The following is a 21,956-nucleotide window of genomic DNA, read 5'->3' as shown; positions in this document are numbered from 1 at the left end:
CCATCCAATTCTTAAAGACACATACACACTAAAAATATCAAGAGGAATAAAATGGACTTAAGAAAACATGTAAACCAGTTAAAACACTATTATACATAAAATCATTACAATTTAAAAAAGCGGTAAAACATGTCTCTTACATGGCACGCTCTCAGAAAAAAAGATAAAAAAGCTGTCACTGGGGTGGTAATTTTTCAAAAGGTACACTTTTGTACCTTTTGAAAAATTACCACCCCAGTGACAGCTTTTGTACCTTTTTTTTCTGAGAGTGCAGTGTCACAAAAGTAGCACTACATAGCAATGGTTACTTATTTGTATTTTTACAAAAAATACTTTAAAACTTTTGAAACTCTATGTGGAGACTTCAATGAACATAGAGCATTATTGCAATGGTATATTGAAGTTTGTTAGAATTTTGAATAATTTCTAATATTCAGTATATCCCCCAGCCTTAACACACACACACACAAACACACACAGAAATGTTCACGCTGTTCATCTCTTTTGCTCATTTTAGAAGTCTGTGGCACAAATCTGTTGTTTTCTGTTCTAATCTTGTTAAGTTTTTTTTCTGTGAACCTTCACAATTCGTATATTCATCTTACCATCTTTTTGTCTTTGTACACAACGCTGTTCTTTTCGGTACACCAGTTTTCTTGGCAGGAACATAAAACTAAAACAAAGTAAGGACTTATAAAAAGTAAACAAAACAAAGTTGGGACCAAATCCTCGGGTCCAAAGCTCTAGGCTGAGAGCTGCAGCACTTTCGTCCTCTGAGATGATTTGTGCTCACTTTCAGAAGATGGTCTCATGTGGCTCGGTGACTCTGGACTGGTGAACCTTCCTTCAGCCAGTTCTCTTCATTATAGTCGCTATAGTCTCTCATAAGCCCCTGGGCTCAGTAATCTGCCCTCAGGCACTGCTAAGTCTCATTTTCCCCACTGTATACCAATCAGCAGGATGGCTTACAAACACCACACGTTCCCCTGGCAGCCCCAGTGGCATGTACAGGACTCGGGCTGAGGTCATTGAACAATCTCAGTGCTTTGAAGATAGTAGATCTGTTCAAAACCCAGCATCTCTCTCTCAAACAACAGTTGATCACAATAGAGTTTGAGGGGAATGGTGTGATACACAATAGTACTAGATCAAATATAGCATTAGATTGGGTGTAGAACTTTTCACAAAACATGGCCCTTTTTATCTGGTTTTCCAGTAAATCCTAATGCAGTTCAAGTGTCTGATATTTCAGTGACAAATCAGTGCAATAGTTTAATAAAGACTATGCATTTCATTATTAAAAGTATGCATTTATAGTTAGTTATACATGTAAGGTTTAATGTAATTTTACCAGTTATTTAAATAAACAATCAGTAAATGCACACTAATATTTTAAAAGACTCTTATGCTCATTAGGGCTGCATTTATTTAATCTATTTAATCTATTTATTTAATCTATCATTAAAATGCAATGAAGTTATAATGTTAAATATTATCATTATTATTTTATTCTTATATTGCACAGCTGTGTTGATGAACTACGGGCAGATATGGGACACCAGTTTAGATTTTTTTTTTTTTGAACTGTAAAAACATGTGGTGGTCTATAGCAACTATTTTTGTTAATATAATTAAATATAAATTTATTTAATTTTTTATTATTATTATTTGAATATTTACTTTTCATAAATGTATTTAATTCTAATATTTTGTAAATAATTGATAATATAAATATTTAAATTTTTTTATATTTTTTATTATTTAGATATTGCCACTATGCTCTTTTTTGATATTGCCTTCTCGGTGAAACATATGTGCAGTGCTCGCTTAGATTTGGACCAAACGAAGATATCTTATAAGATGCCTTGGGAACAAACCATTTTTCCCTTAAAAAGCTGTCTTACAGGCAGCTCACTAGTTTTTGGAACAGAGCTTTTATGTTCAGAAAATTAGGTTGGCGCTTTCAAAGCCCTCAATCTGATTTAGTATTGCCATGGCCTTGAGTTCTAGAGAGAACAAAGTGATAGAGAAGGCAGAGAAAAACCTATTAATCATTGTCTTTATTTCCTTTTTTCCAGAAACTTGGGGAAGTCGGGCCTGAGAGTCTCATGTCTTGGATTAGGTACGTTTACAGCCTTTTGTGAAGTAGATAAGGAATACAAGCTTTTTCTTTTTTCTTTTTTTTTGTCACAAGATGATTTTTCCTCAAACAGTAGTGGCAGACAGATGAAAGTCCAGCCAGTGTTGTTCTGTTCTCTCGAGCTGGGCATTAAAGATTATCCATGTTATCTGTAGCTTCATCTTAAAGGCTTTACTCTTAAGTGTCATTGGTGAATGACTAATAATCATTTAGAGCTTGTTAATCTTGTGTACAGCAGGGACTGATTCTAGATCTCTTTACAGGAACATGGGTGACGTTTGGAGGACAGATCACAGATGAGGTATGATGAGTGTCAACACTGACCCGTCCTGATGGCAGCTTTTATATTCTCATGCATAAACTTAAAGGAATACTTCACCCTGTCATCATGTACTCACATGCATGGCTTTCCAAACTGTAAACAATAGTAGTTTTATTTCTTCCATGGAACACAGTGGTGTTTATATTTTCCATAAGTGTCACCAAAGTAGTCTATGAGCACTATATTCCAAATCTTCTGAAGTCAGATTGACACGTGTCTTTCAGTGAAAATCAGATCTCATTAATGCTTAGAGGCATTCAAACTAAACAGCTCAAGACAGTTTGATGCCAGTGATGCCAAACATAATTAATTTCACGACTGCATTGCGACACATTTGAATGTTTTTAAATTAAACGTCATTCATCACTGTTAGAACATGATGGTTGGTAAATAATGAAAACATTTTCTTTTTTTTCTGTGAAATAATCCTTAAATAGTGGGTCTGCAGATCCTTAAAATGTTTTTTTTCCAATTGTTTATTTTTTAATACTAAGAAAATCCTTACAAATCTGAAAATTACCCTTGTAACTTTAAAAAATATCTCAATACACATTTTTGTCTTGTTTTTTTTTTTTTACTTTTCAAGTATTTATTTATTTATTTATTTATTATTATGTAAGACTGATAAAACCTTTACATATCTTAAATTACCCTTATAGCCTATGTATAAATATAAATATCGAAATATAACACATTTTTGTCTTAAATTTAAGGTGCAATGTTTTTTTATTCAAGAATGATAAAACCTTTACGAATCTTATATCATTAAATAAATATCTAAATACAACTAAATTTTTTGTCTTCAATTTACTTTACTTTAATCTATCCGTATACCCCTAAATAAATAAATATCTTAATCTAACGCAAACATTTTTTTTTTTTTTAGGAAACTTTTTTTAGGAACTTAAATTCACAAAATAAACATGTTTACATCGCATTCTTCCATGAATCGCCATTCACACAGATTTAAAAATCCATCCAATTTAATGCACATCATTTTAAACAACAGTGTTTTGCTAAATGCTTAATGTTGCTTTGAAATGAATCATTCATAGACATAATTCTTGTCTGCTAGAACAGTAGTTTTCATTGCCAGCGTACACTTTAATGTTCCTAAACACATTAAAGATGACTTATTGAGTATCACAGGGCAGAATACAGTGTTTAATCATTGAAAAGAGTGGCGCACCTTGAATGCTGGATGCCCTGCTCTCTCTTCCATCCCTCTGACAGATTGCAGAGCAGCTGATGACTCTGGCGTACGAGAACGGGATCAATCTGTTCGACACGGCAGAGGTCTACGCTGCAGGAAAGTGAGTGCACCAAAATGAACACACAGCCCACCCCGACAAATGACCATGTGCTCAAATATCTTCTGTCTGTTTATCTGGAGAATTAGTTAAGATATGCAATATTTAAAGAAGCTTACCTAACATTTGCAGCCACTTTTGTATGGTTTTATTTTAAATATAAGTGGCTTTTAAATAAAAAGTTATTATATTATTATAGTGATTTGAATAAACGTTTCAGAAAATGTCAGATCTAGTTGTCAGGTTTACAAGCTCCTCTTTTTTTTATTAACTTTCCTCAAGTTTTCTTTAAAGCTAGGGGTCATTTCAATGGTGAATGAACATTTCTGTGGCAGCCGACTCAGGGCATCGCTGGAAACAGCGTTCCCCGTCCGTGTCTTGGGAGTTTGTGTTGATCTTGTCATAAACACTCAGCACAAATCCACCGGTATTGTTCTTGGGATCAGGGAGGGACTCTAAACTGTTGTGTGCATTTACTTATATGCAGGATTTCACACTATTTCTTCTCGTTGGATCTTAAGACTCAATGTTCAAGCAAGATTCATCAGCTGTGAGCAAGATCAAGCACAGTAATCTGTAGTATTATCATGCTTTGACAACGAATACAATTACATGACCTAAACCGTAAGTGTCACACTGAATGGTGGTAGAGAATTAGAAAATAATTAAGAGATGTAGTTGCGCAAAAAATAAGATTATAAAATATCTAAATCTTACACTTTGTTTTTGTTTTCTTTTTTATTATGTGAAAAATTTATGGGCTCTACCCATAAAGTGGGTTTTTTTTGTTGTTGTTTTTTTTTACTCTCGTTTGACACTTAACCAGTGTTATTTTTGGTCTCTTCTGCCAAGATACACTTCCAGTTTGAGAGATTTGTTTCCTGACTGTAATGCTCCTGTAGATCGTGAGTTAATATCAGTTGTTATTCCCTGCGGTGCTAAGAATCCATATTAAAAGCACATTTTCCTTCCTCTGTATAAGGAAAGTTGCCTGACACGTGATGTTTCATAAGTTAACTGTGCAGATTAGGTGAGGATAGTGGTGGGTAATGTGCTCTGTCATGAGCTGGGCACAAGCATCACTGAGCATCGGCGGTGCTGATGGGGTGAGAGGTGTGAGAAGACCTGTTTTATTTATCCAGTTGGAATAAACACGGCTCTGGCAGCATCTACCACACAGCTGTGGTTAGTACAGTGCAGGCCATAACAGGACAAACACCCCTGCATAAATACAGCGCCAAAATGCTTACACCTGCAAATACATACATGTGTGCACACATCAGCTTTTGTCACCTCTCTCTGGGTCTCAATCTCTCTCACACATAAGCAAACAAAAACACAGGCTTAGCCACCCCCTCACGCTTCTGTGTCTGTTCTCCGTCTCTGTTCCATAAAAATATCCTCATGAAGATGAGCCGCTTTCTGCCGTCTCAGGGAACCTCCTTTGAAGTTGGGACTTTTTAAGAAAGTGCAGTGTAAATTCATGCGGATCAATCAACCGCTCTGCAGTTAATAACCACTAAATCACAACGGCTACCGTTCAACAGCTCTCTGTTTTCATGCAAAGCATGGATCATTTTAAAACATCGAATCAATCAAGATTAAAGATGTTCATCCATCTTTTTGATAGATTGCTTAGTGTGTCAGACTTTATTACACAACTCTCTGGAATACTTGATTCTGATTGCTCCGTTGCAGCTTTCTGTGATCAAATGTTTAATGTATTTTATAATAAAATAATTTGTATTTATTATGCACATTGCTACACATATCGGATGGATTATTTACAGTGCGCCTCAATCTTGGGGCTCGGTTGGGTTTTTTTGACTGTCATGACCAGCTGAATTTATATCATCCCTTGTGTGCAATTAGAAAAAATTCATATCTGATATTTACATTTGGACCTTCTCTTCCATAAGTTGCTTATTTAAAAGCTTAAGAAATAAATGGAGGTGTTGGTTAACTTGTTGGCAGTGTTATTTCAATATTATTCTATTATAGGTAACACTTATAAGTATAGTATACAATAATAAAGTATTAAATTAACATCATTATCAAACTATTAGTTTATAGTTTATAACTGTAGTTAATACATTAATAATTCAATTCAAGTTTATTTTTATAGAGCTTTTTACGATACAAGTCATTACAATGCAGCTTTACAGAAAATTACGTTTCTCCAATATTTAGTAGTATCTTATAAGTGGTGACTGTCAGTTTGTGTGCGTATGACAGGATTTTTCAGAAAAATTTATACAAGACGTAGTGAGTAGAGATCGACCGATATGGGTTTTTCTATAGCCGATGCCGATGTTTAGAGGTCAGGGTCAGCCGATGGCCGATATGTGCTGCCGATTTTTAGGGCCGATATCTTGGAGTTTTCCCCTTGATTTGCATGCTAAAATGTCACACTAATAATAAGTGGATGCACAACACATTTTTTCTAAACCTATCATAATTTATTGAGCACTGACTTGAACCATCTCTTCATTCATCTTAATTTAGTGCACTAAAATTAATAAACTGACCAAGTATTAAATATATAAAACAGGTAATATATATGTCAATCATTTACATAAAAGTTTTAGAGCATTTACATTTATCAAGTAGAATTTTTCAAGTTTGTTGGAACATAAATGTAAACTTAAATATACATTTTAATAAATACAATTTTAGAAATAAAAATCAATTAAACTGAAAAATATAAAAAAATAAATATATAAAAAATAAATAACAGTAGTGCTGCAAAGACACTAGCAACCAGCAACATTTGTGTTTGGTATAAATGACACAGAACACCTAAAGTGCATTCTAATTTCGAACTTACATCGCAGTCTATTCATTATTAAAATAAAGTACAGTCAACCAAACATTTAAAAAGTTACACTGGTCAGTTTAAATACACCCTATACCGGTCCTCTCTGCTGTTATGCAAAGGACGTTTTTGCTCATGTGAAGAGGATGATTTTTCCGTCTAGTTTACATTAAAAAAAATATTATAGATTAACATTCAGATACATTGCGAAAATGGAAACATTTGGATATGTGCAGAACGAGACGTGAGCAATAACCTCCAAATACATCTATTCAAACCCGTGCTTGCTCGTCCTCGTATGGACTTAGTGCACATGGCATAATATCTTCTTTTTAACATAATAAGGACTTCTCATCTCCCAGTCTGCTGTGATGAAGTGAGCAGTTATCATCACAGAGCTCTCCGTCCCCCTGGACGTCCACCCGTCTGTCGTGAGTGCAACAGGGGATGCTCGGGATAGCTCATCCACAACTTTTTTCTTCTCCTGTTCATAAAGATCTGGCACCATCTTTTCACTCTAACGTCTTTCCTTCATCAGTATATCTGACAGGGAAGCCAAAATGCGCGGGGCATTCAAGCTCCTCCGCTCCGCATTATCACTGAGTGTGGACTGAACATGCGCAATTTTTTTTTTTTTTTCATAAATCAATCCGAGGGTCACGCGTATGCCGAACTGAAGATATTGATCTGAACGGATCACGGATCAATGATGATCCGTTGCACCACTACTATAGTGTCATTTGGAAACATTGCAGTTGCGTTTCAAAATACAACAACGAGCACCACGAAACCATTTAAAGAGGCGCATTCAGCGGTCTCCTTGACAGAAAACATTCAGCAAAGTAAAATGATCTCAAACGTATGGCGTGCTCTCTTCATTTTATCAAACAATCATAATCACATTTATTCATTTTACAGTCCTGCTACTAGCATTTTATTAATACTAAAACCCCTTTCATTCAGGTGAGAAAGCTTTTTTTCCAAGTGGCTTTTGCACATAATAATAATACCGCTGCAGACGCATTTTGCAGCATTAAGGTTATTACTTGATCGTTAATTTAAACGACGATCGATCATGGAAATTATCAAATATTGACATCCCTAAATACAAATGAGTTGGATGGAAAACTGGTTATTGTCTGCATCAAACCATGCTTCCGAACACATGTGATTCACCGTTCTGGGCAGCTCCAGGACGTCTGTCTCTCCGAGCGCGGTGCTGTCTGTGAGCGGGGCGGAGTAACGGAGCCCTCAATCACGCTGCAGTGTTTGTTAGAGCTGACAACTTCTCCACCCCATTTACAGAGTGAAATTCTCTGACTACCTTTATCTCGCAGGTCTGTTGTTGAATCTTCCAAAAGCTTCACATGCAGTGGCTGCAGCAGCACTTTCCACCGCGCCAATAACACGGGGTTGTCCGCCGACGTGCCTGACTTTAAATCGGCGCTACTAAACACGGATATCGGCCGATGCCGATATATTAAAAAATGACAAATATCGGCCCGATATATCGGCCGAGGTCGACCTCTAGTAGTGAGCCAGACGATGAACATTACTGACAGCAATTATTATATGATACAGTCACACTTGTAGCAATATTTGTTAGTTCTGTTGTTGGTTCAGGGTTAGCATCATCTTTGGTCCTCTGAGGGTCAGCATCATCTCTTCTCAGGAGTTCTGGATCCAGACTGGAGCTTGTGGCAAACATAGAAACAAATAGAGACATCATTAGCATAGCTGCTGTTACAACAAAGTACCCCGTACATTATCAGGGAGTTTGGTATACTAGGAAAACCCAAAAGTCCAGCGTTTTGTGACCTTATGGAGTGTGATGGATTGTAACGTGGAATAAGGCTAGTTAGGTACGCAGGAGCCAAACCATTTAGGGCCTTATAGGTAAGTAATGATAATTTGTAACTGATAGGTTAATATGTAGCCAGTGCAGAGACTGTAAAACTGGGGTAATATGATCATAATAGACTATAGTAATAGTTTTTCATTCATTATCACTGTAATTAATACGATTATTATTGTTTAACCAAGTCATAGTAAAGGAATTGTTAATAATGGTAATAAGGAGTGAACAGTTCTCACTTTAGATTAGGTCACAGAAAATGGGAAAATGTTGTTAAGTGCATTAAACCAACCTTTATTGAGCATTAATTGCATTCATATTCACTGTCCCTTAAAATGTTTACAAATACATTAAGGACTTAACATTAAGAGAATTAACATTCTCTGTCTGGCCATAACATGCCACATTAGGAATAAAACAAGATTGCAGAAGGATTTTTATAGAGTCTTATAGTAAAGCAGTGGATGGGATTTGTAGCGTCTGGGAGCGTCGATTGAATTAAAGCACCGTGGTTCATTGAATTTACTAGTTAGCGGCCTGGTGGAGAATCTCACTCACCGGGGCAATCACAGCCCGACTGTTTCCTCATTGGGCCTTTTAGTCTCCAGGTTGTTACTGAAACTCATCTGCATATGAAAAGAAGGCACATTTTTCAGGGAGTTAAATATGCTTTTAAAGTGGAAGTGAAGCAGTCAGTCAAGGTAACATTATTTAGTTAACTGATTCCCACTTAAAAACATTAACGAACACAATTAATGTAACCATCTTGCAATATCACAGTGTGTGACGTCATGAGGGTTTGTTTGCTTAGTTTGCCACTGAAGTAATATAAGCATTTAATTAATTTTTGAACACACAAATGTTTTTATAATGTAGGAAGACAAACTTGAAAGGACTGTTGAGCTCATAATAATTGCAATTGCTTTTGCATTTGAGCCGATGCAGCGAGGGGACTGAGCAGTAATACTGTTACGGGTGGAAGAAGTTGTGTACCTGTGTATTGCTTTTTAATTGACATGTTTTGTGTCATATTGCTTTCTTGAAAGAGGTGATTTACAGAAGTTTGAAATGTCCCTTCAGTTCTGTTGGCTGTATATGTCAATAAAATGAAGGATTAGTCTGATAACCATCTGGTTTCTGTTGCAGGGCGGAAATGGTGCTGGGCAACATCATAAAGAAGAAAGGATGGAGGTATGTTCATTAATAGCATCCAGCTTTTCATTTCCTTCATCCGTCTCTTATCTTGTGCTGATAACGTGGCCCAGTGCCTCAGTGTCATCGCAACCGCAGACAGACAGAAATATAAATTATTAAAGGCCTGTAGATGTCCCATCTAGATGTTGAATTATGAAAGGGTTGCATGGGTGTGTTTGTGGCGCATCTGATGTCCTGATATGTGTGTGTGTAACATAACACGAGCTTAAGGAAGTTCATGGTTAATAGAAGCCCTTTTGTTAAGATTTTTTAATTGAAAGAAGGCTGGGCTCTCACTGTTTCTGCATAATGAGATGAAGAGGAACCGAGCTCTCTGCGGGAAGGGATCTTCACGCGTGTGTGTGTGTGTGTGTGTGTGTGTGTGTGTGTGTGATAGCGTGCTGCTTAGTCATCCTGCTAGTCAGTGTGCATCAACATCAGGGCACACAACCCCTCACCTCAGCAGAGACATAGCTTATTTCTGTCCTCTGTGTCTGTGTGTGCGCTCACTTATAGTTTGTTTAAGTAAGTGAGCTACAGTAAATCTGATTGATCTTCCCTTTGAGGAAGGATATTATTAATGTTGTGTACATATAATTTTTGTAAACATATATAATACATACAGTGCTAGGTAGATTGCTTTTGATCGAACTCATTTATCACTTAAACTTGAATGAGATTATTGTGTACCATAAAGATAAAAAAAGAAAACTGTACTGTCCTCATTTAGACCGTTAAATAAATGTGTATGCGTATGTGTGTACATGCATTCCTTTGAAATTTAAATGGTTACCGCAAGCTATTATTCTGTTGTAATTATTTGCAACTTCTTAATAACTTTTTTAAAGCCTTTCAAAAAGTGTGACCTAATTAAAACTTATTTACCTTTTTCTTTTTCTTTTTCTTTTTTTGCAGACGCTCCAGTTTAGTCATTACAACCAAAATATTTTGGGGTGGAAAGTATGTATATATATATTTTTTATATATAAAATGAATAATGGCATGATGCAAATAATACTTCTGAGGCTTTAATGTTCAGGAGCTACAAGTTTCACTTATGTTAGTTCTGGTGAATGAACACTGAAGTCTTTGAAATAGTGTTATATTTTGAATTGAATAAAATATTAAGGCCTTGATTTTAGTATTAAATCAACTAATGTATTTGCAATATAGTTTGCTGAAATTTGGCGTAAATGATAATTGCATGACCTGCTGTTTTGTAGAGCAGAGACCGAGAGAGGACTGTCAAGAAAACACATTATAGAAGGTGAGTGGACCTCATAGAGCAGGAGTTAACTGAACTGGTTTAACTGTGTGCTGAATTGATTTGTGTTACTCTTCTGTAGGTTTGAAGGCGTCATTGGAGAGATTGCAGTTAGAATATGTGGACGTGGTGTTTGCAAACAGACCAGACCCCAACACACCCATGGAAGGTACATTTGCTCTAAACCTTAGTGTGTCTCGTAGCGCCCTGTTAGTTCCCCAGATATTATTGATTCCTCAAATCACATGTAAGCAAGATCTTTTCAGTTTGCCCAGTTGGCCTTTTGTAAGTCACTAACCTGAATTAAATCTCAAGCAATGTTTTCGGGTGAAAGGTTGGCTGCTCTTTAAGAAACGAGGCAGAGATTTTATTTAATCTCCTCTTTCTTTAGCCTAGCTGCCCTTTAGAAAGTTCACACAGTTCAGCGGTTGAAACGCAAACAGCTCGGGGGTCTGTAGACATCTGCTGTTCTTGTCATTAAAGACTCTGCACTTCAGTAGTCTGTTTCTCTCGTGTGTTTTCAGACAGATCTCGTATAGTCAAGCGGGAGCAGTAAATGACTCTCTAGCTCAGAAACTGGTGTTTTGACACGGCTGATGTTGGTTATTAAGGATGGATCTTTCCCAGCCCTCATTTGAAGCATTGTTTTGCTTGAGCAGAGATTCATATTGACCCGAAGCACGAGTTGTTTATTTTGTCGTACGTATATTGATTAAAATTCTCCAGCTCGATCTAGAAGCGATTTATCATTTAAACTCCCCTTCCTTGAATTAATCTAGCTTGTTTTTCTTTTTCTCGTTAATATTTCACGTTCGCCCATACTGACACATTCTAATGGCATCGTGACATGATGTATGGTGCGGTAAATCACTGAAAATCTGTGGTCTGATTGACAGAGACGGTGCGGGCGATGACCCATGTGATCAATCAGGGAATGGCGATGTACTGGGGAACATCACGCTGGAGTCCGATGGAGATCATGGTGAGTCACAGCCTCCTAAACTTTGAGATGTTCACATCCCTGTAATCAGCATCAGCACCGGCTGCGTCTGTTTCTGAAGAGGCCTTCATGAAGACTTGATGAATCTAAAGATGCTTGTTTAACACAACTCATTTGTCTAGTTATGCTCACTGAGGAGTAACATGCTGTACAGAATTCACTTTTCTGTACCTACGCCCATAATTGGTTCTTAGCAGGGATTGCCTTAACCGAAAATGTTCCACCATTTACCAAATTTTCAGATGAATCGAAAACCATCCTGTTGTTTTAACAGGTAAAAAGGTACCTAATCTATTGCATTTCTCTACTATAGAAAGGTCGTCGTGATTTCGCCAAGTAAGACATGTTCCTGGATCAACATTAATGTCCAAAAATATAGAATTAACCTAATTCCTACCCCTAAACCTAACCCTACCATTATTTTTTTCCTAAAATCAGTCTGAAATGATGCACCTAACCCCGATTGTACGCCTAAAACAGATATTTCCTGAAAAGTTGTATGTCTATTCTGATTGGTTGATTGGAATGGTGTTCCAGGAACATGTTGTACTTGAGAAATCACACTCACCAATATAAAAACATTCCCACTGTAGTGGCTGCTAATTGAGATTTTAAGTATAATGTTAATGTTAATCCAATAATAACACATTCTAAAGTGCCCAGAGGAACGTAAAGAGAGAAGTGAGGATTTGGGAGGAGAAATGGGGAAAATTCAAGTGTAGTGTAATGTATGGGAATTTTGTTTATTAAATCAGACAACATAGGCTTTATCATATAATTAAGGAAATTTGCACCAGGTACCAGATGAATACCAATAACTTAGAAAAGTGTTCTCTAGTTTTGATCAGTTCTTTTTCAAATATTTCATTTGAGCTTTTTATACTTTGCTTCAGAATACAATTAATTGTTGAAATAAATAGCCCTTCTACTCATAGGAAAACTTTAAACAGGTCTAAGCTGTTAGCTTGAAATTTTGACAATTGTAGGTTGTTCTCTAATTTAGATGACATTTGTGAATTGTTCGCTTTTTAAAAAAAAAAAATTCCTATTTTTTGCAGTTTAGCTTCAGTAAATGGTCCGTTTGGACTGAAAAGGGATTGTTGAGTTTTGTCACTCATTTCATTACAAACGAACTGGAGAATTCCAGTTTTCCATAATTTGACCTTTTTAAGTTCAGTTTTGGGTTGAGCAGCGCTGCGTTCACACATGACACCGACCTTTATGATTTTGTTGGTGTTTTGTAGGAAGCGTATTCTGTGGCCCGACAGTTCAACCAGATCCCGCCCATCTGCGAACAGTCGGAATACCACATGTTCCAGAGGGAGAAAGTGGAGGTGCAGCTTCCTGAGCTCTTCCATAAGATCGGTGAGTGATGCTGCTGTCAGTCCAGCCTGGAGAAACAGTGACCGGACGCATCTTTTCAACCGGCTTTGACCTGTCTTCTCAGGTGTGGGTGCGATGACATGGTCCCCTCTGGCCTGTGGGATAATCTCAGGGAAATACGACAGCGGTGTGCCGCCATACTCACGCGCCTCACTGAAGGTACTACACTTCCCATGAGTCTCTCCATCTCCTCCTCTTTTTTCCGGGTCCCCTGGAAACATTAGTGGCCTCATATGTGACTGTTTTGGTGTTCTAATGTGAACGTGTTCCGTGTCTTCCAGGTTCTGTAGTTGGTGTTTTCCTCTAGATGTGTTTTGTTCTTGCTGGCATGAATCCACACGCCTGATCTTCATCATTTATTTCTTTATGTGATTGAGTTTCTGTGGTAACTCTGAGGAGGATTGCCACTTGTTTTGTTATCTCTTTCATGCACACTAAACCACACACACAAGTGCACTGTAAAAGCACCCGTTTCTCCAGCTGTATGTTGGCGTAGTGGCATGTTTTTTGGCTCATTGGTGTTTTTGTGACCGATCATCTTGTGTCACACTCATTCCTGATGTCTTGTTACCTCTGTGTAACGTACATGTGGATTGACACTGGATTATAACAGAACCGGCTGGTGGTCTGAACAGTGATGGGTCCGCTGGATTCGGAGACCCGTGAGTGTTTAGATCACTAGACCACACTGGTCCTTTTCCACTGTTTATTAATATTTCCTAATGAAGGACCTGAAGCTGGATTGTTTATCCTGGTCTAGCACACACACAAACACACTATTGCTGTTCAGGACAAATTATCTTATTATTAGATTTAACTTTAAAGTCAACATGAAGACAAAATTGACTCAATTCTGACATTTACTTAACTTTTTCATTATTAATAATTTGCTTTACCTATGAAATGAGTTTACTTTTTGGGTGATGTCTCTTCTTAGTCCAAGTAGACTGTAGATTAATGAATCGGTTAACTGATAATCAAGTTGCTATATAGTCTGTTATTTTAGTATTATTTAAAAATAATTATAGCATCTATTAATTGTAATTAGCTTTTATTTTTATATCTTTAGTTTTAATTTTAGAAATTTTTTGAAATTTAACTTAAGTTAAAGTAAACAATTTTGAAGTTTTATTTAGCAATAACAACAGCGGTCTGTTTTAAGCTATTATTGCAAACAATGCATCATATTGTCACTTTTACAGTAATTTTTTTCTGTTTAATAGTAATTCAGTAAGATACAAAAATAATATCTGTTTTGAAATAGAATTGCTTTCATTGAGGTACATGGAGAAGCCGTTATTTTAAACGATGTATATTTATTTATATATTTAAATGCATATTAAATATTATTCACTGGTTTCACATGGAAATATGACACATTGCCAAATTCAGTGAGTTGCAAACGTGTTTCATATTGACTTTAAACTAATAGATTTAGGTAACACTTTAGAATAATGGTCCATTAGTTAATGCTAGTTAATTCATTAATTAACATGAACAATACATTTATTACTGTATTTATTAATCTTTGTTAATGTTAGTTAATGAAAATACAGTTATTCATTGTTACAGTAGTTCATGCTAATTCACAGTGCATTAACTAATGCTTAGATCATGTTAACTATAGTTAACATTAATGGACCATTATTCTAAAGTGTTACCTTTTTTATGTTTATCAACTTAATAAGTTCTTACTGTAAATTTTTTTTAATGTTTTATATATACCATGAAATCATTTATAGTAAGTTTTTATTTAAGAAACCACTTTCTCAGAAGTCATTTCAAACTGATGTTGTTTGTGAGTGTGTGTATCAGGTCTCTTTACCCCCTAAAGTTCTCTGAGCGAGATCATCTCTGCTCATTTGAGCTTTCGGGTGGACAGAGTCACATGTTTAAAAACAGGCCCTCGCCCACACAGGTGCTGCTGGCTGTGTGTGTGTGTGTGTGTGTGTGTGTGTGTGTGTGTGTGTGTGTGTGTGTGTGTGTGTGTGTGTGTGTGTGTGTGTGTGTGTGCACCGCTGTAGGCGTGGGCCCCTGTTTTTGAGCAGGTGTGCTGTGTTGTTAACAGGGCTACCAGTGGTTGAAGGACAAGATCTTGAGCGAGGAGGGCCGACGCCAGCAGGCGAAGCTGAAAGAGCTGCAGGCAATCGCTGAGCGGCTGGGCTGCACACTTCCACAGCTAGCCATCGGTACGCCTGACCCAAAGACACACTGCCGCTCTCTCTCTTTCTGTCTGTCTGTCCGTCCGTCCTGTGCCTCGCTCATCCTCTCCCCCTCTCATCCTCCCCTTCCTCAGACCACCGGAGCGAAGCGTCTGTACGTCTGCGAATGCGATTAGTTTGTGGCTGTTAATGGAAGAGTGTTCCTCCCAGCATCGGATTCTTGCCTAAGTGTAGTGATAAATATAATAGTTGAAGATCGATTTCGTATAGTGTTATATGATGTTCAGCGTGAGATGGGAAGTGTTGTGTAATGCTTTACAGAGAGAATGGAGCGTAACGTTTCAAAGAAATATCTGCTGTTCAATCTAGAACGAAGGCTTTTATGAGGACTGCGACGCTTTGATTTAAGTACATCATCTCAAAGTACAGTGATCTAATCTTGAGAGATGAGAGCTTGTGATCACGGTCGGCTGAACATCGTAATAGTCCAGTTAAAGCCATCAGATTCAGCCTGTGTGTGTGTGTGTGTGTGTGTCTGTCTCTGTGTGTGTGTGTGTGTGTGTGTGTGTGTGTGTGTGTGTGTGTGTGTGTGTGTGTGTGTGTGTGTGTGTGTCTGTCTCTCTCTGTGTGTGTGTGTGTGTGTGTGTGTGTGTGTCTGTCTCTGTGTGTGTGTGTGTCTGTCTCTGTGTGTGTGTGTGTGTGTGTGTGTGCCGTGCTAAGGCTAGGGTTGTGCGTTAAGACCAAACTTCATATCACTGTAACAGTATGTAACACAATATATGATTTATTATTGTTGAAAACTGAGCAAAAACATTTAACATAAGTATGTGGTAAAAAAAAAAAAAAACTGTCAATTCAGTGATTTAAATACTTAAGTGTTTGCTTGTTTTATTTAACCTTTTTTTCTTACACAAGTCATTATTTTGTCAAACATTGTTTATAACTAATAATTATTTATTAATTACAAAAGTAGTTATTATTTAATAATTTTATTTTTGTTATTAAAATAATTGTATTTTTTATTAGTAATTATCAAAATAATTATCTACAACAAATAATCCAAGATTATTAGATTAGATTATTTTTTTATATTACTTTTTTTAGTAATTATCAAAATAATGCATAACAAAAAATCCCAAAAGAAGTAACTATTTATTTTATTCATATAAGCAATTATTTGATTTAAAAAAAAAAATATATATATATATATATATATATATATATATATATATATATATATATATATATATATATATATATATATATATATATATATAGCAAGTAATCCCAAAAAGTTGTCATTTTGTATTTTATGTTTTAATTAGTTATTTCATCCAAATAAATATTTACAAAATAGTAATAAGAAAAAAAAAATGTTTGGGATTAGTGAAAAAAATACTTCTCGTTATGAACAGTAAAACATATCACACTCATTCTTCTTCTTCTTGGCTTGTTTTGGTCACGTTTCGCTCTGGATTTTCGCATTACTATTGCTCTCACTTGTAAATTATGACTTAAAGCAGTCCTGCTTAATCAGAGTTGCACAAATATATACGACGCTTGTTTAAATTGTAGAGCAAACGCATTACTATCATCCTGCAGTCTATACCGCTATCATACCGCCCACCCTGGACGATACCCTTCATAAGTCAGACACATCAAGTTTCTCAGCAAGTCCCTCATCTTCACAAAAGTCATAAATTGGCAGTGTGTATGTGACAGCACGCCCTCTGTGATTCATCGACTGTGGACACTGGGGAATGAAAACCCTGACAGGACCTCCATCCCAAAAGCGGCGGGCGAATGAATCACGTCCCCTTCCCTCACCTGTCCTGTAATGCAGTCGTACATTACGTTTCACACCTCATTAAGGGCTTGCCAATCGATTGCCAGCCCCCGCTGCTCATTTACAGCACCAGCAGTGTATTTAACAATAGATCTGCTGTGAGGGTTATTGAACTGCACACGGATGTAAATGGGCAGATGATTGTGAATGTTATTGACAGTGTGTTTTAGACTGAGCTACAGCGAAGCTTGGCTTTCCATAAACTTGTTACAATAATTGACTAACAAAATATTAACTACATTGAAACTTTTTAAGAAATAAGGATCATTAAAAGCAGTATTTTAACTACTATATGTAAAATATAGAACATGATATATAAAAACATGAGCGTCTCAAGTAAGGCGATAGCATAAAATTTCATCATTCTCATTGCCAATGCAAATATACAGATAGAAAATTTTGAAAAATAAAATATTTTTGTTGTTGTTGTTGTTTTATGGTTTTCGTTTTAGTAATAACACTTGGTTAATAACCCAGATTTAAATGAACCATCTGAACGAATTATTTCACATTAAAAAAAAATAAATGTGTACAATACTTTGTGACATAAAACTTCTAATGTAGTGTTTTGTAAGGTTGTACCACAAAAAAAAAAAAAACACTAGAAAAAGTAAAAAGAAAAAAATTGGGAAATAGTAAAATCATCTAAGTTATTACTCCCCAACAATATTTAATAGAGTTGCCATGATTGTATTACAAATCCACTATCTGTATGTATGTGTGTGTGTGTGTGTGTGTATGTGTGTGTGTGAGACAGTTTGTGAGAGAGTGTGTGTGTGTGTGTGTGTGTGTGTGTGTGTGTGTGTGTGTGTGTGAGTGTGTGTGTTCCAAATCCTCAATCATTGTGTGTGTGTGTGTGTGTGTGTGTGTGTGTGTGTGTGTGTGTGTGTTCCAAATCCACTATCATTGTGTGTGTGTGTGTGTGTTCCAAATCCACTATCATTGTGTGTGGACATGTTTTTGTGACATATCAGGACACAACTCTGTATAATGACATGGGTATGACACAGGTATTACAAGGAGAGGGTGACTTATGAGGACATAAGCCATGTCCCCATTTTTCAAAATGCTTATAAATCATACAGAATGAGTTTTATTGAGAAAGTAAAAAGGCGCAAAGTTTCCTGTGAGGGTTAGGGTTAGGTGTAGGGTTGGTGTAGGGCCATAGAATATACAGTTTGTACAGTATAAAAACCATTAGGCCTATGGGATGAACCCACTTTACACAAAAACAAACGTGTGTGTTCCAAATCCACTATCATTGTGTGTGTGTGTGTGTGAGAGAGAGAGAGAGAGAGAGAGAGAGAGAGAGATTGTTCAGACAAAGCAATCTGTTAAGGCTAAAGTGCTAAAATCCACTGTAGATTACCAAGGACATCAGAGCTGAATGTTTCATATCATTTGCAGTGTTTGACAGTGTAGCCTTGAAAAACATGAACATGCTTCCAAATGGCTCCCGTATTACACACACATACACACACACACACACACACACACACAGAGAGAGCAGTACAGTAAACACTGCTGTGCCAACACACAGTGCCACAGATGGCACACACACAAACTCTCAGGAGGGATTCAAATCCCCACAGAGTTCCTTCCTGTCTGTGTGTGGCGGCGGTGTTGCATGGGCCGTGTTTAGGAAACAGCAGCGGTCAGCACGGCTCCTCTTCACCTCCTCTGCGCTCCTGCAGATATCGCTCATCTTACTGTGAAATAAAAAAAGCTCTGATTTCGAGCACGCTCAGTGTGTCCCGGTGCTGGGAGCCATGGTAACAGAGTGGTCTGGCAACTGCTGTGTGTTTTGTGAGATGCTTCAGTGTGTGTAGGAGGGGGAGAAATAGCTGCTTTAAATTTGGAAAGGGCTTAATTTGTATATTCATGTTTTGCTTTTAAAAATAACATTTATTTTTTTGTGATGGGAGGATTTGCTTTAAGGGTGTGTCATATGTTGTGTATGATATTATTTATGCTGTATGTTCAACATATTTGCTGCTCGTCTCCAGCGTGGTGCCTGAGAAATGAAGGTGTGAGTTCTGTGCTTCTCGGAGCCTCCAGCACAGACCAGCTCATGGAGAATATAGGAGCAATACAGGTGAGAGTGCACATGAGTGTGTGGTAAGTGTCAATCAAATGCTAAGCTCCGCCTTCAAACCAATCTTGACCAATCATAATGTTGCTGTCATGCAGAGTGCTTCAGTTTTTGCATTGGCTTTTGCATCTTTGGGGAAAATTAGCTCTGAGAACACCAAAAGTTGGAAACTTTCCATGGGAATAAAAAAAACTTTAGTGTAGTTGAGAAGAAAAGAAAAAACATCTTGCAAAAGTCACATAATGTTTTAGGATGAAAACAGTACATTGCAAAAACATAAATTTCCATGCATAATGCATACACTTAATGATTAAATTTAGCTGAAAATAACACCGTAAACATATAACTTATGTAGCACAGAATGAGTTGAAGCAGTATCAGCACTTCATCTAGTAGGAGGCCTAATAAGGCTAAAACACACAGTGCTTAACAAATAAAAAAATATATATATTTTAGGAGTCTGTCAAAAACTTGTTTAAAACTAAAAATTGTATTGTCATTTATTAGGCAAATAACAAACTGAAGCAACTTAATACATTTTATCAATTCGTGTTTTTATACCCAAGTTTCAGCCAGCACATTCAACCATTAAAACTTATTTTTTCTATTAAGGACTACAAGTCAGTAACTGTAATTGGGCACCTGAATAAATACAGATGAAGTGCTTTACTATTTTCTGCCTTTCTTGTAACACAGTAAATCTTAAAAATTAATGGATGACAACAATAATTATATTTAAGCATCAGAAACACTACTTTGATTAGAGCTTGCACAATGGTGTGGATTAACCATTACAGAAACATTAACAGTGATTTTGGTAATCACCAGTACTGTTACAGATGTTTATGTAATGGATATCGGACGAGTCTTTTCTGTGTTGGGTTGACTAAAAAGAAACATCCATCTGTAACTCTCTACCGTTTTAATCGTGTTACAGCAGTTTAACAGTATAATGGCAAGCTTTCCAGAATAATCAGTTCGATTTTAATCACTTTATGAGTCCATTTAACAGCAAATCACATTGTGCACAGAGATCTCCATTCCTACGGGAGCAGGTGGGCGGAGCTTAGCAAAGAGTCAATTGCTGACTGTTGTAGCGATTTTTTTTTTTTTTTTTTCGTGAGCTAAAATAATGAGGTTTCCCATATTCTGAATATAACTAGTATAACATTAGTAAGTGAATGTAAAACTAAAATATATTATAGTTATTTCAGAATTAAACAAATAATTAATTAATGAACTATAAGAAAGTATTTACATTTGCAAATATTTACTTTTTTTTTCTTTTCTTTTTTTTTGCACATGTAAAACACAGGACTTGGAGCAAAACCACTTTGCAAGATTAACATTTTAAGATAAAAAAAAAAAAAAAAACTTAATTGGTAACAATGTCTGGGAACCCTGAAAATCTAAGTCAAAGTATTGACCCTTTTTTGTTGCCTTTTCAATTCAGTCTAGTCTAAATAAAAGTATTATAGTGTTACAAATACGAAATGAGAATTCACTTAGATGCACTGAGCTGGCTTTGGTAAAAATGACTGTTTGAACAGTATAGAGAACATTTCCTCCCCCTAGTGGCCAGGATGAGAATGCACTTACTTGATATTTTGACCTCACTCTTTATATATATATATACACATGGAATCCAGACTCAGTTTGCTATTCTTTTCACAGGTTCTTCCAAAATTATCCTCCTCCATCGTGCACGAGGTGGACAGTATCCTGGGCAACAAACCCTACAATAAAAAGGACTACCGCTCCTAGTGTGGAGCCAGACTGGACCGGATGCTCCGAACCCTCCTTTGCCTGATCCTCCGTTCGCTTCAGCTTTTACTGAATGAGTACCGGCTGCATGAGACGGGCAAGCACCCACAAACCCTGGAGAGCAAGACTTTTAGAACACGAACGGCAGGAAACACGTGAACAAAATACACTAAATATACAACAAAAGACACATCCACTGACATGCAGGATAGAGAGCGATGCATTGAAGATACAGTGCTCACAGAGTCTCCGTATGGGTACTTTAAAACCAGATCATTAGGGTAACTAAGAACAAAATGGACAGGAATATGCTAACAAACATTAAAAAATAACATGCTTGCTTGGTTGCTGGAAATATTCAGTTTTTCCCCTTTTCTTTGTTTTTCTTTTTTATATTGATTGCATAATTAGAAAAATAGAGCTCAAGCTGAAATAGCCACTCATGCGATCCTTTTGGGTTTGCACACATCGTTCACATCATCGAGGTGTCCCGGCCCAGAGCTCTTCACTGTGTCGTCTGCATTAAGTATGCACAGGCAAACCAATAAGCACTTTATGAGAACATCAGAGAGAGAAAACGCATTTAGGAGCAGCTCCTCTCTTGTGTGGAAGTGGCTTTTCCTTATTCTGTACAGGGCATGGCATCATCTCACGGTCTTCTCTTTAGCCTCAAAACAGCCCTGGCTTCTCATGTGTCCCTGCTTTGCTAACAGACGTTCTGATGTCAGATCACTCCATCAGATGCTGGGGTTTTTGGAGGGCATCTGTCTGAGTGATTGCTGAAGACGAGCCTCGGAGGTCTTCCATCC

The 21,956-nt window shown here is 36.8% G+C and overlaps 1 protein-coding gene across 5 annotated transcripts in view; it reads left to right on the top strand.

Moving 5' to 3' along the window:
* The window catches only part of LOC128022043 (voltage-gated potassium channel subunit beta-2), a 96,574-nt gene extending 75,072 nt beyond the window's left edge, over window positions 1–21,502 (top strand). For all 5 annotated transcript variants that reach the window (XM_052609251.1, XM_052609248.1, XM_052609249.1 and 2 more), the window contains 13 exons: window positions 2,079–2,122; window positions 2,404–2,441; window positions 3,696–3,775; window positions 9,589–9,633; window positions 10,552–10,596; window positions 10,860–10,903; window positions 10,983–11,069; window positions 11,797–11,882; window positions 13,145–13,265; window positions 13,348–13,442; window positions 15,352–15,472; window positions 19,298–19,386; window positions 21,058–21,502. In XM_052609251.1, the coding sequence (XP_052465211.1) occupies window positions 2,079–2,122; window positions 2,404–2,441; window positions 3,696–3,775; window positions 9,589–9,633; window positions 10,552–10,596; window positions 10,860–10,903; window positions 10,983–11,069; window positions 11,797–11,882; window positions 13,145–13,265; window positions 13,348–13,442; window positions 15,352–15,472; window positions 19,298–19,386; window positions 21,058–21,147 (985 nt within the window). In that variant the 3' untranslated portion in view covers window positions 21,148–21,502. The remainder of the gene's footprint in view (window positions 1–2,078; window positions 2,123–2,403; window positions 2,442–3,695; window positions 3,776–9,588; window positions 9,634–10,551; window positions 10,597–10,859; window positions 10,904–10,982; window positions 11,070–11,796; window positions 11,883–13,144; window positions 13,266–13,347; window positions 13,443–15,351; window positions 15,473–19,297; window positions 19,387–21,057) is intronic.
* The last annotated feature ends 454 nt before the right edge of the window (window positions 21,503–21,956 follow it).

This window comes from Carassius gibelio, chromosome A11 (assembly GCF_023724105.1).
Source record: "Carassius gibelio isolate Cgi1373 ecotype wild population from Czech Republic chromosome A11, carGib1.2-hapl.c, whole genome shotgun sequence".
Lineage (NCBI taxonomy): Eukaryota > Metazoa > Chordata > Actinopteri > Cypriniformes > Cyprinidae > Carassius > Carassius gibelio.
Note: the sequence above shows the minus strand (reverse complement) of the source record. Positions and strands in the feature narration are given on the sequence as shown.